The sequence below is a fragment of the Bactrocera dorsalis genome, chromosome 1, assembly GCF_023373825.1.
Source record: "Bactrocera dorsalis isolate Fly_Bdor chromosome 1, ASM2337382v1, whole genome shotgun sequence".
In the NCBI taxonomy this organism is placed as follows: Eukaryota; Metazoa; Arthropoda; class Insecta; order Diptera; family Tephritidae; genus Bactrocera; species Bactrocera dorsalis.
This window is the reverse complement of record NC_064303.1, coordinates 80,538,567-80,555,628: the sequence shown is the minus strand read 5'-3', so window position 1 is coordinate 80,555,628 and position 17,062 is coordinate 80,538,567. Positions and strand designations below refer to the sequence as shown.

Below are 17,062 nucleotides of genomic sequence, written 5' to 3'. Positions count from 1 at the left end.
TAGTGTGGGCTATGAAAACCACAAGTTTATAATAGAAATATTTATGTAGCTATGAATGTACAAAAGCCAATGAATCATAAGCACTTCGGCTTAAATGATCTACTTAATGCATACATTTATATGTATAAAATATATACATATGTACGTACATATGTTTGCAAAATGTGCGAAGTCCGCTGGAGCGGAGAGAGTGAACGAAAACATAAAAGGAACTGGTTTATTTCGATTGTGTCAGCAAATCATTCATTGGTTTACATTAATACGTAACAATTATTTGCTTGACTCCATTTGTCTACAGTGCGTCCACGCAAAATTTGTGTACAATATGTATGTATGTAAATATATTGGCGCCTTAAAAGAAAAAAATATTAAAGGTGAAGGTCGCGATCAGAACTGATAAATAAATACAAATATGCTTATGTAAGTAATATGTTTATATTGGTGAATAATATAATAAGAAATGGCTTGAGCGTTTAAATTCTTCCGGGAGGAGCCTTTTATTTAATACATATATTTAGCAATATATATATTTCGAAAACTTGGCGGCAATAAACGAGGATTGCCTTTTATATTTCGGGATTAGCGAACAAAAACAAATATTAATCATTGGAAACCGCTTTATAGTTCTTCGAAAATGTATACATTAAGATCTATAACTTTTGAATGAGTTTAAACCAATTGTTGAAGAAGTTTAGCCAATGTGATTCATGTATCTCCAAAACATGCGTTCTAAACGCAACAACCGCCTTTTCAGGCGTCGAAAAATGTTGACCTATTAGTTTATTTTTATGTACAGGAATAAAAAGAAGCCGTTCGTTGCCAAGTCAGGACTATACGGTGGATAACTCATCAAATATATGTTTGGAATGCTCCAAAATGTTGTTTCAAGCGATGTCATCCCATTGTCATCATAAAGAGTGATTCGTCTTCGGCGGTTGGTTTTCCTGATTTCTCGAAATACAAATGGAAAGCAAATAGTTCTGTACCATTTATGATTTATTATTATTTGTTTTGCGGCGTTCTAGTAGTATGATTGTGACATTTCCAGTATTTCCAAAACCACAGGCAACCAATTGCTTGGAAGTGCTACGAGCGCGAACCACTTTTGTAGGATTGGCCGCTTTTGGAAACACCCAAACAGTCGACTGCTGTTTACTTTCGGGCTCATATGCATATATCCTCGATTTATCACCTGTCACGATGTCCTAGTTGTTTTTCGGAGCAGCGTTGCATATTCATTGTTCACTGTTGCTGCGTTAATCCACGTCGAAAGTTGTAAAAAATAATCGCTCGAAAGTCTTCGCAATTTAATTCCAGTTGCATGTCAAAACGTTCTGAATAGGTCTAACTTCAAAAATGTCAAACTTTACGATGAAGTTGTGAGATGCCGGATTGTAACATTAGGATTTCCAAGTCCCGAAATGTAAAATACAAACGCGTAAAGACCGGTTTATTCTTCAATTTTGGCCATAATAGCAGCATGTGCTCAAATCGGGAAAGTTTCAACATATATTTGGAAAATATCACACCCGCTTTACAAAGTAACATATAACTAAATTTTCGAAAACGTGAACATTGAAAGATTATCACTGAAACAAATATATTCATTTATGGAGCCTATTTAGAGGATCTTGAAATTTCCAAAATCATACACGATAGTTTTTGTCTTAGGAACTAGCAATATAATTTTGTGTGCCCTCAAAGTGCTTGTCGCAGGGGTAACGAAGTGTTAACCTAAAGCTACCTCCCTCTTTTTTGGTTTATAAAACTCGATTAGCACGTTTCACCCGGATAAAATCGGAGTGAAGCTCATAAAAGCCCTGAAAAGCACTGATGAACAATCGCACAGACAGCCGTATACTCGAGCAGTGTGCTGTTTCATAGCATTTATCATCGCTGTTAAGGATTAGAGAAGTCAGGAATCCAGGAAATCTAAATTGAGTCACAACACAAAGCAAATGGACCTTCATATCGAGCGATAAGATAATAAGGAAGAGTGGTTAAGCTAAGAAAAGATAAAGGTAAGTGGCCTGATAAACCGGTCAAGGGAAGTACCCGTATATACATACTATATATACAGACTCACTGCCACAATAATGAATCATTTGTCGTTTGGAGAGTATTCATCAAAGCACAGCAGTCCGCACCGTATCTGTTAACGTAAAGAGAATAACGAACCATTTAACCATTTTCTACCCTGCTACAATGCACACGAAACAGTTGGAAATATCGAGAGATTAGAACACACCAATGAAATGTAAAAGGATTAAAATAAAAAGTCCAAAAATTATGGTTAGTGTTTGCCCCAGTATGTATATGTACATATATATGGCCCGAAGTAGGTCTTTTAACATTTAATACTTATATATTTCAAATTAAAATATGTTATACCCTCTACATATAAAACTGTTTCCATTCAAGAACTTGATCAATCAGTTTTTATGGCAGCTACATATACAACTATGTGTGCTATAATGGTTCGATGTAAAAAAATCGGAGATTGTAAAGTTGACTTTGACAACAATTCATGACGAATTTTGTGAAAACATTTCGAAAAAGTAAAAAGTTGTCCATACAATAACTTGATTTTGATTGTTTAGTTTATGTGAAAGCTAGTATATCTATAGTAATCTCGGCGGTTCCGGCAGATTCCTAGCCTCTTGGGGAGAAAAGGATGTGTACAAAATCCAAATTGATATCGCTTCTACAGATGGACTAGTTCGCGTATATACAGACTCAGCTCGTCATGCTGATCATTCTTCTATAAATTTTAGTCTCCCACGTTTCTTTCTGAGCGTTACAAACATTGTTGTAAACCCAACATACCATATTCAGAATATACGGAATTAAGTCAAAGTCTAAAAAATGTAATATTAACACACTATAGTGCAAATATCGGTCTCACAATTACACCGAGAATAAATAGTACGACAATCTTGATTAAACAGAAAAACCCCGATTACAGTTTCTCAAGTTTTTATTGCCATATTTCAATGAAATTTGCTGATTATAAGTTTTTAGGAAAGTCGCATCCATATTCTAAATTTTGATACGTACAAGCTTTCTTAATTTCGTGTCCGAATACAACTATTTGATAAATACCATCTAGTGTCTTCACAGTTATAAAGTTTTATAATAAATATGTCAAAAAAATATTAAAAACAGTTTTTGCTTTAGATAATTTATTTCTTTACCTTATTCCGCAAAGACTCTTTTGTTCAAGTAGTTAGAGATGAGTATTAAGAATGCTTTTTAGTGAAATTTGTATATTCGTGTAGATAAGTATACAATTGACTACATATTTTCCGTTTAATAATAAAAATAACTTTAACAACTTCACTTCTTTTCAATGAACATTTCAACACCGCCCCTCTAATACAAGTGTTATTTTTAAATGTCATCCGGATTTACTTTGGAATGTTCCACGTCCGCAATTGAAATAAATACAATGGGTAAAGTATAGCGAAAATGCAAAAGGGTTGATTAGCTATCTACATATGTGGAGTGTGGAGTTCTTCTCCCCTACATGTTATTTGGAACTTCAATGAACGGAATAAAGATCCAATTTGATGATGGAACATGTTCCATGGGTGGTATTAATAGAAGAATAAATCATTGCAATATCTTTAACATTAAAGTCATACTGACATACATATTTCGAAAAATGGTTTACTGCTTAGAATTGTAGTCTACTTCAGAAAGGTAAAGATCAAGAATTTTTCCTGATAATAATATTTTATAGTCATACTTATAAATAGACAGCAAGGCTGATAACCTTGCAAAAATAATGCTAACTTAGTATAGAATTTCTCCCAGCATAATCCTGATGTCTTTGGTCGCCCAAATCGCTTTTTGTAGCTGAGATAGCGACAAGACCGTGCCGCTGATGCCTTGTGGCACGCTTTGGGTTCTTGTTCGTAATAGTTTGCGATTCGACATTCCTTTTCATTACTTTCTTGGTTGCATTAGCGATCGGTTTAAAAATAATGAGTCCAATCATTGATTCCCCATCGAAAACGAATTTGAAATGAAAAGAATTTCCGATCTAAAATTTGTGTGCGATCATTGATACCGTCGATAATCTGCTTTACCATAAGTATACCGTTTCATAACCATCGATACGGAAAGAACAGGGTGTGTACAGGATACACAAGTATGTTCGTTAGTTCCCATAGTATCGAATTTGCCTCTTTTATCGACAGTTTCTCGTAGAAAAAATAGGAAGATTAAAAAAAAACTTCCATTGCACAACAGAGAAACACGTTAAAAATGATCTCTACAAATTGGAACAAGATATCTGCAAAACTCTTCCTTTGAGTGTGGATACCGTTTTGAAAAACACCATTCTGCAAAAACATTTAAAAATTGGAGTCGCTGCGTTCCCCACTCTGTTCGATAATGCAAGAAAAAAATGATTTTTCGACAATTTCACACTCAGACGTTGGCTTAATTATGATGATTAATTTGGTGTTGAGAATTATCTCTTATAAAGTACTAACTTTTAGAAAGGATCCGAAATATTTACCGCAGTTCTTAGAAAACATCCAAAATTTTGAACGCCTTTTATTTTTTAAAAGATGATGTACGCAATGAGCGCCACCAAAAGAGAATTTGCCGATAATCAACGACAAGAGAGTTCTAGTCTGAACGCCGTCTAGACATAAATAATCAGAAACTTAACTGATTGCAGCACTTTACGGATGCAGTAGATGCGATTTCAGCGTGCACATGTGTCTGCAGCAATACGGATGTTTCTACATGAATTTTGAGTTGGAGTAAGCGCCTAAATAATATTCATGGGCGTAATCAAGCAACTCAACAGCAACACTATACTGAAGTCTTTCAAAATATACAAACACTACATATCTAGAGGCCGACTGCACTGTTATGGAAGTTAATGTGGTTACACAGTGCATAGAAAATGTAATGATGATAAAATATAAAAATAATATTATAAATTGTACATTAAATGGATGGTGGCAGTTTATCATTTCCATACAAATGAAATGTCGAGAGTTTATACGGTGTTAAAAATCCTGTTTAAAAATAACTGTATATATTTTTTAGACAACTACAATTATAAAATTTGACACCCCACGTTCAATATTCGTATACATAAGCCGAAAGGTAGGTTAGAATTTAGTGTATATTTTAAATTAAAAAATTTAGTAACTAATCAAAGTTTATTAGACACAAGATTACATCGTCTGTTGAAGGTCTGGGGAAAATATCTGTAAAAAAATGTTATTTCTTCAAAATCATGTTTTTTATAAGACAATTTTCAATGTTTTTCTTTCACTTTCATAAATATGAGTTCGCTATAAGTTTTAATTCAAAACAAGAAGAAGCCTTAACCTCAGCTGCATCGAAGCTTCACTCTTCAAATATGTATTTCTTATAGCGAACTTTATGTTGTGTCGAATTTCGTAAAGATATATTGTCAATACAAGAACTTCATTTTTATCGATCAGTTTGTATGATGGTTATTTCAAATTGATATCTCAAAAATGAGGGACTAGCTCGCGTCATTTATACAAGATGCGTTCCAAAGTAAACAGGACTTTTTGAATCTAGCGCCCCCTGGTGGCGCCATCTATGTGTCAACTTGTCGTGCGTTAGAATCTGCTACCTTTATCGATTGTCCAGTAGGAATTTCATGACATTTCATTGATTGGAAGTGAAGTTATTGCGTTTTAAGTATGTTTGTGTTATCGGTGCGAAAATGAGCTTCAAACATTAAATTTTGTTTTAAAATTGGTAAAACTTTTACCGAAACGTTTCAATTGATGAATCAAGTTTATGGCGATGATTGCCTATCCCGTAGCACAGTGCACGAGTGGTTTCAATGTTTTCAAAGTGGTCGTGAGGACATAAATGACGATCAACATGTGGTCCAATCAAAATCCGTGATTACCGGAAATTCCCTCATAAAAAATCAGCCGAAATCATCATTGATTCATGGAAATGGAATTGAACATCTCCAAAATATCGATTTATCACATTTTGGTTGAGCACTTGGGCTTACGAAAGGTGTGTGCACGGTTTGTTCTGCACAAATTGTCTGACGACCAAAAATTGCTCAGAAACCAACATTCGAAGGACGATTATTTGACCAAACATCACATTTTAGCCATTAACCACTCCCTTTATTCACCTGATATGACACCGTGCGAGTTCTTCCTTTTCGGAGAAATGCATTTGCCCATGAAAGGAAAGCGTTTTGCAGACATAGAGGCCAATCAAAAGCCTTGCACCGGCATACTGGCGGCCATACCGGCCAACGAGCTAAAACACTCGTTCGACATGTTTTTGGACTGTGTAAAAAGCTGTATTGAAGCAGAAGGAGACTATTTTGAATAAAATAAATGTATTTACCGAAAAGCCATTTGTTTTGTTTTTTTTTAAGTCCTGTTTACTTTGGAAAACACCTTGTACATATAATTATTTTTAAAAGTTTAAGTGATTCTAAAATGCATGAATGCACGTGACAACTCTTTTAAATGTTTTAATTAGGTTGCTTTTACATTGTTCTTAAGAAGCGGCCAATTATAACTTAGTTCAAAGTAAAAGGATTTTAAGAAAAAAGAAATAAATAACTTGATAAAGTGCAGTCAAGCCGTAGAATTTGTTTTCCTTTTTGAAAAATATGTTTATTGCATATTTCATTTTAATGTAATTGCAAAGTACACCTACTTTTTGAAATATAAAATAAGAAATTTAACAAAACGCAAAAAGTATTTGATTTAGAAATTGCTTGTATTTAGGTATAAACAAATACATAGCTTATACAGCCCAACAGCGTTTATGGGAGCCGAAGTCGGTATCACAAATCTAGACCCAAGCATAGTATCGGTCAGTATAGTTCTACTTCACCAATTAGGTGTTTTAAACTAGGACTTTGGCGCGCTCGTTAATCTAACAGATTTTTGGTGCACACGCACCCAACTCTTTACATTTTTCGATTGTTTTTTAGAATGCTAGAAATAGTGGATGTCAATCAATAACTTTGGAGCACATGCGCCAGCTAGGAAATCGCACTGACAACAAACAGCAGCAAGAAAACGACAAAAGCAATATAGCACCTTCTTAATTGCATGCACCTATATACATGCTGCACATCAAACATATGTAAATAGTTATGTGCATATGTTTGTATAGAGTAAATAAACGAATGCTGACAAGCATAGCTGCTGTTACTTAATTTATTTTTGCTACAGTAGCTCCTCATTTGGCGCTTCACCGACTGCACTTTATGGCCAATGAACTTCACTTTGAGGTTGATATTCATAGCACTTGCTTCCATGTAAACAATGACATGCACACATACATACATGTGTGTATTTGTAGATATTTTCCTGCCTTTGTGTGAATATTATTTAAAGTGCTTGTTTCTAAGTTCTTGCATTGTGTGTACTTCGTTTTCGTCACTCTTTCGCTTTATGACCACACCATATCTTCATTAGACTGAAGTGAAGACCTTCAGGCCTTCAGCAAAAAGGCAACCACAGTCATTGGCTTCTGGTACGTTACGGTAATATTTTCAGTATACAGTGTAGAGAAAATGTCGAATGACACAAAATCTGTGCCATGTTTCTGCTGAAGCAAAACGTGAATGGAAGACAACTACTTAAACTGTGCATGGCACACCTTGAAAGAAAAAACTAAGCATAATTTCGAATGTACATCCAAGTTTACGAGGTAGAAAAGTTGTAAGACCAAATGTCAACCCACAGTACTGAAATGGATTATAGCAACGCATTGTGGAACTAGCGCTAGCAAGCACAGCACGTGAAGTTGGCTAAATTTAATTATAGGAAATAAAAGCATTTATTTTTTACTGGCAGTATTTTTATTTGGCTGCATCGTTTCACAGAAAAATGGGAAAATCACGTAAAATAAATTCAGTGCTGAAGAAATGGTAACATTCCATCATGCTGCCCTAAAGAAAGTCTTCCGTATTGTAATTTAAATACTGATACACACGCAAATAAACATTTGTGGTGTTCACACAGAGTTTGATAAACCATTTAACTATTTTTTCGTTATTTTTAGGATTTTGAACAGCTTCTCACAATATTGCCAAAAAGTACTAAACGTAGATAAAGAGCAAGACCTTTCATATTAATTGTAAACAAAGTATTTAAGCAAGGAATCGATGAAATATTTCGAAAAAGTATGATAGGGCTAAGTTCAGGTGTTACCAAAAATTGTATACTCTTGCAACTTGCAGGAATCAAAGTCGGCGAAATTCCTTCATTATTCGATGAAATCGTAAATAAATTAATTTTGACATCTTCTTGACTTATGTATATTGAAAGCCATAAACTAAGACTTAGTTTTATTGCTATATTTTATTGAGTTCGCATAAGCTAAAATTATATTATATGTATATATAATTGTGTTATTAACTCGACCGTTATATGGCGAGTGGGCGGGGTTATTATCCGATTTCATCCATTTTAACAATGTACCCGTGTACCACTAAGATATCTCAATTTTCACTCAGGTTACAGCTTGCACAGACAGACAGATGGACGGACAGTCAACAGACAGTCACCCGGATTTCAAATCAACTCGCCGTTCCGATGATTATGTATACATATGTATATGTATGTATATATAACTTTATATATCTTGAATAGTTTTAGTTGATTAAAACAACCGTTAAATAAACAAACCCATTATACTTTGTAGCAACATGTTGCAAGATTATAAAAATTAATGCATTTATATTATTATCAAAAAACTATTATTAACAAAAGTCCATTAAAAGTGATTTTATTTTTGGTTAAATAATACATATACTGTGAATTTTCGATTATTATTATTTTTGGTTTTTGCATATTTCGATAGTGGGTACTTTTAAGAATAACATACTATAATTTTAAAAGAATATTTCAAATATATATTTAATTTTTAGGGGGGTAGTAAGGTATTTTTTTTTGCATTTTTTTATTTTATATTAATGTACAATATCTTAAGATTATTCTGTGAAAATTTGAGACCAATTAAAGCAAAATTCCACTTGTAAGTCTCCGCCCTCCGATTTGATTGTGAGCGTCTGTGAAACTTTAAACGTGTTTTTCTCACACTTCACTTTTTCGAAGCCGGTGAACTCTGTAGCTCAAAATCTACTGAACCGATCCTTTTGAAATTTTGCACAGTCTTTCTTTACATAAATTGTGAGGTAACGCTGTCGAGTTTTTTTTTTAATTTTAACTTATTTTTAAACAACAAAATTTCTGATTTTTTTTGATGAAAAATCAGTATTTTGAGTTCCGAGCGTTGTAAAAAATTAAAAAATCATAAAAAAAAAACTAAACAGCGTTAGCTGAGGAAACTTATCAACTAATCAAATCAATTTGGTTTTTTAATTCCTGTCATGAGTTATGCCGTTCACCGCGAATACATTTTTTTTTTTGGAACGGCTGCGATGATTCTCTGTCGCCGGCTCATTATTTAATATTTTTCTATGAAACTTTCACAGAATATTCTTTGTATATTATGCTATAATTATACAAATAAATAAATATTGATTATATCTTAAAAAAAAAAAAATATTGAAAATATGCTTTATCGCTCGCATCAACATTACTACCCCCTTGAGTTATAGCCTTCTAAATTATAGCCGCCAAAATTCAACGTAGCCAGTCAGTTTACTTTAAAATTATTTTTTTTAAATTCCACTTTACATTTTTTTAGTTTACAAACAACAAAACCATGAAATTTTTTGACTATAATAAAATTTGTTTCAACTTCTGACATTTTCTTCAATTTAATTTATTATTTTAATTAGTGAGCGAGGAACTCGACAAAAATTATAAATTATTTATTTGTGTCTATTAATTATTTGTGTATCAATATATACGCTTAACATTTATAAACATTTCCTATTCATTACTAATTAATTATTCCCAAACGACTTTAATAAAATTATGAAGCATATACCAGAAGCTAACAAGCCCCTACCTCTACCTCTTTTTACCACACAACAACTATTTTCTTATCGAATTATGAATTATCAGACAAACAAAATAATAAACGAAAGGCACTTTTTAAAATGTTTCCAAACTCCAACATTTGCTTAAAAGATACTACCTAGTATCTGAAATCCTCAAACTATTTTCAGACGTAAATATTTAAAATTGGAAAAGCAAATTTGCTGAACTCTGTTTCCTCTTATAATTACGGCAGTTTGCAGAGTAGTTAAATTTTATATGTATATTCCGTAAAATTGATAACAAGTCAGATGAGTTACGAAGTAACAAACAATAAATTTGATATCTGCGAGTATACGTACATATGTAAATATGTATATAAATATGCATATGTAAATATACATATGTATGTAAGTAGCAGGTTAAAAAAATAATACGCGTCCAACGTGGTATTACGAAATAATCCTTTGAAACAGAATGTCATCAGAGTGTTAATATCCACAAAAACAAAATTTTGCATACACCACTACACACATGCAATATACATATGTATGATGTATACTGACTCACGTTCGTAAAATTTGTAAATAATCGGCACATTTACATAGGTAGATGACATTTTTTAACCGGCTTTGCTGCTGATTGCTTGTTGCCGAGCGCAAGGATATAGAACAGACAATTTATATCTACGCTTATTACATTAGGGTGACCATTATTTTTACAAGTATTATTAATATGAGTAAAAAATTTTTATTAAAAGAAGATTGAAGAATATATAACCATAATAAAATAACTTTCATTAACTATGTAGTATTGCTGGTTATAAATTAATCAACATCTGAAAACAAATGCTGATCTTATTTGAAATATAAGCTATGAAGAGCTCATATATTTTTACCAAAATCAATTTGTTTGCTATTGTTAGTGATATAAAAAACGTCAAATAGTTCGGAAGAGAGTTGTTGCCGATAATGGCTTGTTAACGTGTAAACTTATGTTATCAAACATTATAATATCATTAGATTAGTAATCCTCAGGTTTAAATAGTTTCGGTTAATGAAAACTAAATAGCGTATATTTAAAAATATGATTAGCGTTATTAAGAAATATTCTTTCTATTATGATATTTTTCCCAAAAAAACGTCAATTTTTTACCTAAAAAAACGAAATTTTTTCAAAACTACGCCATATTGCTAATTTTTAATATTTTTTAACTTTTACTCATTGACGTCAGGTGAGTAAGGCACACACTGAATTAAATTGACGTTTCGCCTTTCAATCTCAGATTTATATACACAGCAGTGTAAATCAGTGAAAATGGAGAAAAGCAGTTTCCAGCGCCTTTTTATTCATAAGTTCATTTAGAATATTAGAATTATGGCCCTTTTCAAAATAATATATTTTTGGGATGGAAAGACAGACTTGTGTTCCGGTGCAAATTGTACTTGTGTTTCTTTTCAGGGAATTTTAAGTGGTGTTTTTTGTCTACGTTTTACTAGTTAAATAAATAGATTCTGGTTATTCTTTACTGTTAATCGATTGATTCTTATTTTATTTGCAGAAGCTTTTGTGAATTTCTTTCAAATATAGTAAAAAATATTTATATGTGCGCGAAATTATTTATTTATTATTAATACCCGTTATTCCAAAAGTACCTGTAAGTTAAATAATTTAAAAGGAAAATAAAAATCTAGTCAATAGTTTAGGGGTTGTAGTCAATTATGCCACTAGGAACTAGTCTTTAAGCAGGGACGAGTGTTTAAAAAAAATTTTACTCGGTACTAACCTACCGTTGAATTGCAATTAGCAAATTCTTCAAAATATGGTACTAATGAGCGCCGTGGTAGAAAAACAAACCAAATAGATGCTTGATGCAAACATCAAATTAAACGCCTTGTACTCATTGATTAAATGAGTTGTTCGTAATTTGGCGTAAGGTGGCATTTGGCGTAATTTGGGTTTATGTATATGTAACAAGAATGAGAATTTCTATGATACCACATCCAGACCTCATGCCAAAAATACAACAATGCATCTCTTGCTAAAAGATCTTTCAAATCCGCCAAAATTCCGCTTTTGGTGTGTTCGGCACAAATTAAAAATGGCAAAACCGGAGAATGGGCTTCAATCGGCATGTAAAATCTAAATCTTTGGTTAAATCAATGTCATTACGAGTCAACCATGTGAAAATTAATAAGGGGAATCATTATAATTATTAACAACCTCAATTCCTCAAAACATTTGAAGAAAATAACTTAATTTTGTAACTATGTGTGCTATGAACAAAAGTTTGAGAACATCCTTCATATTAAAAATGTAATGGCTTGAAGACGTGCACATATATTTTTTTGTCTAAAGTATGTAAATTAACATAATTTTCAAAATATTCTTTTTAATAACCAAATCTTATTCCAAAACTTTATATAATAATAAAAATATTTTTTTATTTTTTATTTTTTTGTTATAATGTCTTTGAAACTTTCAAAATACTGATGTATTTATTAAGAAACATGTCAAAAATTTAGCTAATAATAGGGTCTGCATAAAATATATCTAACTGTAATCTACACAGAGATGCTGAGCATTGGTCAATGCATTAACTGACATGGGTACCAAAGGCCTTTGTTACAAAAGGCATGAGAAAAATGTCTGTACCATACATATACATATGTACATACATATTTTTATACATATGTACATATGTACATGGAAATAGGTTTGTGTTGAATAAGAGTAGTTTGTAAACATTAATTTAAAGAAAGCGCCTTGCTGGTGGTGTGTTGAAGGTATCACCTTACATTACCAGGAGTAAGGTGGTGTTTTATTTTTTGGGTATAGTATGGCAGACATAGCCATGTACACTACCGATTACCCCCTTTTTGAAAATATATGGCAAAGGTTAAGCATTTGGCACAAAGGAAATGCAGGACAAATGAATTATCGTTCGTCACACCACCATCGATATAAGACCATTTAGATGAAAATATATGCAGATAGAAGATTCATAGTAAACTTATATAATTTTATAGATATGTTTTTATTTTATATAAAATTGTATGTATGAAAGTTTATAACGTTACTTCTATACTAACACGACATTAAGAAATATAAAAAAAGCGAAAACCATACCCCACAAACTCTAATACACATCAAAACCTAATTAAAAAAATCAATGTTGTTAATATACTCTTTTCTTTGAAATGTTGACACCTACCTAATGTATCTTAAGTTTATACAATATGCAATAAAACACGCCCAATTTTTACTTTGAACATGTGGATAAAAAACATAATGTTTATTAAATATCCTTTACACATATACTACATACATATATACAAACATATGTGTAAGGAACATTTACAACTTTTTTAAAGGTAGAATGTGAGAAGACGCGAAAACAAGAGAGGTGAATATGGAAACTCCCATCCGAAGTCGGCAAAACATTGCTCTCATATGCAAAAGAGAAACTATTTAAGGGATGAAACAAATATTAGTAATGTCAGAACAATATAAAACATTAATTGTGTTTTCCTATTACAAATAAAATTTTGTAATTCATTATGAAACATTTTTAAAAATATTTTAATTGAAAACTAGTTTAGATTAATTATTATTTAACATTAATTCGGAGACACCAGTTTACACATTGAGTGGTGAATTTAAATATTATTTGAGAACTCCAATCATAAGAATTGTATTCGTAATCTCTTAAAACCGAAAACATACCGAATGTGCCTGTACGGATTTCCACCCTATCTATTATCCACCCACCACCAATGTATATGTTGATTCGGAAAAACGTAACAGGAAGGCCAAACGTATGGCAAAGGAAACATTTTCAAAATTGTTGTATCTATGTACATAAAAATGTACATTCACCAACCAAATATTTGGCTTTATTGGCGAAGGACTCTTTTATCTATAGGCAGGAAGACCCTTCTATATTGGGTGGAGAGTACGAATAAGCACAATTGTGGGACAGGAGCGCATATTGCACATGAGCGAATGTGTACAGAGTATGAAAGAGGAGCAAAAAGTAGAATGAATTTTTGTGTGTACCTACCGGAGACGATTTTCGGTTTTTATCGAAAAGCAAATTCGCACAGCCCCAGTCTTTTAATGCAATAACATTACGTCGATATGCCAAAAATTATTGATGTTAATCCAGATATATTGTCCTAGAAATTGTTTCAATAAAAATTGAATGAACTCTATTAATGTATTCGTTTATACGCTCGGTACTTGGTACACTATTTAAGGGCGGCGCTCGTTAATTATAACAAATTTTTCACCGAGTAGAAAAAATCGACGAATTGACTTTTACCGGTATAATAGAAAATTATTAGTTTAACACTTAAGCACGGTATTTATCATTATTTTTTACATTTATTTAATATTGATTTGTATAGTAATAAATCTGTTTCACTGAAATTTTCACTTGGTAACTTGGCCCATGTACTCCAATAAAAATTGGATATAAGCACTTTTTCATTTCATTGAATACTTCTATAATATATGAGCCTTAACAAATTCACTGTAAGTATTTCAATTATTTTCAATTATATCAAAATTTTCACTGGTTCACAATTTTTCTCCGACACTTTGACACTCCGACAACTTCGTTTCAGCAACTCTTTTTTTCATCGCCATCTGTCTGCGGCCTGAACCAGGGTATCCGCGTAACAATTTATATTTGTCAATAGTGTTACCAAGCCAATCATTCTCATAAGCTCTTATCGTGAATTAGGAATAATATCGATGTTATGGTAAAAATATAGATGGCGCTGCATTCCAAGCAAAGAATTTTTACGGTAGATGGGAATAGACAATTTTATATATTTATGACTTTTTTTCTCCAAACACCTATAGATAAGAAAAACGATGAATGGATTCTACGTAATAAATTTAATGATATTCACATATTTATATATGACAAAGCTCGCAATACCAATATTTTAGAGTGTTATGTGCTTATTGCAAATGTCTTAACGTAAGATATATCTGGAGACTAGTTGCTTATATAGAATCAATTGAGTGGTACAAATTATAATTAATTCTGTAATGTATGTACATATATTTAAAAAACAGCTCTTATATATTTTTGTATGAGTTTCATGTGCATAAAAATTACTTTATATATATTTTACTAAATTAGAACCGACAAGGAACCACCTTAATATGCATACGTATGTACACGATTTCATGCATGTCCAGGACAGCTGTTTACTTGAAACAGCTGTGAAAAACAAATTCTAATTAGATTTTTCGTGGGGTTCTTCCTCGTTTTTTCAATTTCATAATAAATAATCCTCAAATCGATTGCAAAAATGTTCCGAAGCTTTAAAAGGATTTATCGTCTGCCAGAGCGTCAGTATACCACTAAAGCAAAGCGGAGCGTCTTAATGCAAGATAAATCAAAGGTTTTGAGTAAGTAAAATGGTTTCTGGCGGAAAATATATAACAGCTAACTCGTTTTACAGCCTATAGCCCCAAAGCGTCAGATCCAAAACAGCGTCGAGTTTATGCTTGGGGGTTTCAGGAGACAGGCGCTCTGGGTCTTCAAACTAACATCCGAAAAGCCAAAGAACGCTACACAGAAATGGTCCACCATCCAACACGAATGCAATTTTCAGTTAACACAGATGTCATAGACATTACGGCCGGCTATGGGTTCTCTGCCTTTGCAGTTCAACGATCCGACGGTCAGACTCTTTTTGGCTCTGGATTAAACACTGATTCACAGTTGGGATTTCAAGTTAAGGGTAGTTTAAAAGAGCCATCTAAATTAGATGTAATAATCTATCCTACTGCCATAAACCTTCCCAGGCTCGAAAATGAAACTGATGCTGACATGCAAGTGCGCTGTATGTCGGCTGGGCGCGCTCATTTGGTCGTAATTACACAAAATGGAACCATTTTTACTATGGGTAATAATTCATATGGCCAGTGCGGACGAGCTATAATCGAAAATGAAGACTATCGTGGTAGTGCGCTTATACACCGAATATCAGAAAAGGAAATTTGTAGGGCAAATGACGAAATTATTTCTGTAGAATGTGGTCAAGATCACACTATGTTCCTAACTAAACTAGGTTGTGTATACACTTGTGGGTGGGGTGCAGATGGTCAAACAGGAAAAGGACATTACGATACAAGCGGTGAAATTGAATTAGCCAAAGGTGAAATTGTTGATCAACGCATAACAAAGTTAGCATGCTCATCAGATTGTGTTTTGGCTTTAAACGACAAAGGCGAGGTATTTGGCTGGGGAAATTCTGAATATGGCCAACTAGATAGTAGTGAAAATGCCGATACCCAAGTCAATACACCTCGCGCATTATCCTTAACGAAAGGCATTGGTAAGATTAAAGATATAGCAGCAGGCGGATCGTTTTGCATGCTATTAAATGAGGATGGACTTGTATATACCTGGGGTTACGGTATACTAGGATTTGGTCCTCGAGTGGAGCAAACTTCGAAACCACAACAATTATTGCCACCTTTGTTCGGCCGCAATGACTTCAGTGACAAAACTCATGTGACGTCTATTGGGTGTGGCGTGTTTCATATGGGTGCCATAAACTCAGACGGTGATCTCTTTATGTGGGGCAAGAATCGTTTCGGCCATCTAGGCTTAGGCCATAAAAAAGATCAATTTTTCCCCTTCAAAACAGCAGTGAACGGCAAAGTAATAAAAGTTGCTTTTGGAGTGGATCACACACTGGCGCTGTGTCGACCTTTTATTTAAATATTATTTCTGTTTGTAAGGCTGTATACATGTATAATAATTGCATATTAAGTAGTTTTAAGTAAACTGAGCAAAATAAATAAATCAAAAAAACTTTGAATGTCTCAGTTCTTAATTATGAACATGCAGGAGATGGATGCCGGAAAGTGACCGCATATGTACTGGGTTCTGGGCTAAAAGAGCATTCTGGGAAAGAAAAAAGCTGAAGAGAGAGCTTTTCAAAAATTTCATTCGTCGGGTACAGAATTTACGTAAGTAAATTCGCAACAGCGGTAATTAGAATGCCTCAGCTCAAATTATACTGAACCTCCTTCTGGCATTAGACCCATTACGTCTGCGTATAGCAAGACAACCTGGTACTATTAGCTAACTTAAC

The 17,062-nt window shown here is 33.0% G+C and overlaps 2 protein-coding genes across 3 annotated transcripts in view; one reads left to right on the top strand and one right to left on the bottom strand.

The window, feature by feature from the left end:
* The window catches only part of LOC105223580 (cytoplasmic protein NCK1), a 28,328-nt gene extending 13,733 nt beyond the window's left edge, over positions 1-14,595 (bottom strand). For both annotated transcript variants that reach the window (XM_019989340.3, XM_049446453.1), the window contains exons 1-2: positions 14,263-14,595; positions 14,002-14,116 (exon numbers count right to left, since the gene is read on the bottom strand). The gene's annotated coding sequence lies outside the window, so the exon portion shown is untranslated. The remainder of the gene's footprint in view (positions 1-14,001; positions 14,117-14,262) is intronic.
* Positions 14,596-14,836: 241 nt separating this feature from the next.
* LOC105223582 (RCC1-like G exchanging factor-like protein) lies at positions 14,837-16,786 on the top strand. Its single transcript, XM_011201337.4, has 3 exons — positions 14,837-15,001; positions 15,094-15,365; positions 15,419-16,786. The coding sequence occupies exons 2-3, from the start codon at positions 15,266-15,268 to the stop codon at positions 16,684-16,686; spliced, it is 1,368 nt and encodes a 455-aa protein (XP_011199639.1). The 5' UTR covers positions 14,837-15,001; positions 15,094-15,265; the 3' UTR covers positions 16,687-16,786.
* The last annotated feature ends 276 nt before the right edge of the window (positions 16,787-17,062 follow it).

Bases quoted from the DNA above. Each gene is read 5' to 3' on its own strand.
- LOC105223582 (XM_011201337.4), top strand. From the start codon at position 15,266: ATGTTCCGAAGCTTTAAAAGGATTTATCGTCTGCCAGAGCGTCAGTAT. The intron at 15,366-15,418 runs GTAAGTAAAATG...CTCGTTTTACAG, and splicing joins AGATAAATCAAAGGTTTTGA to CCTATAGCCCCAAAGCGTCA.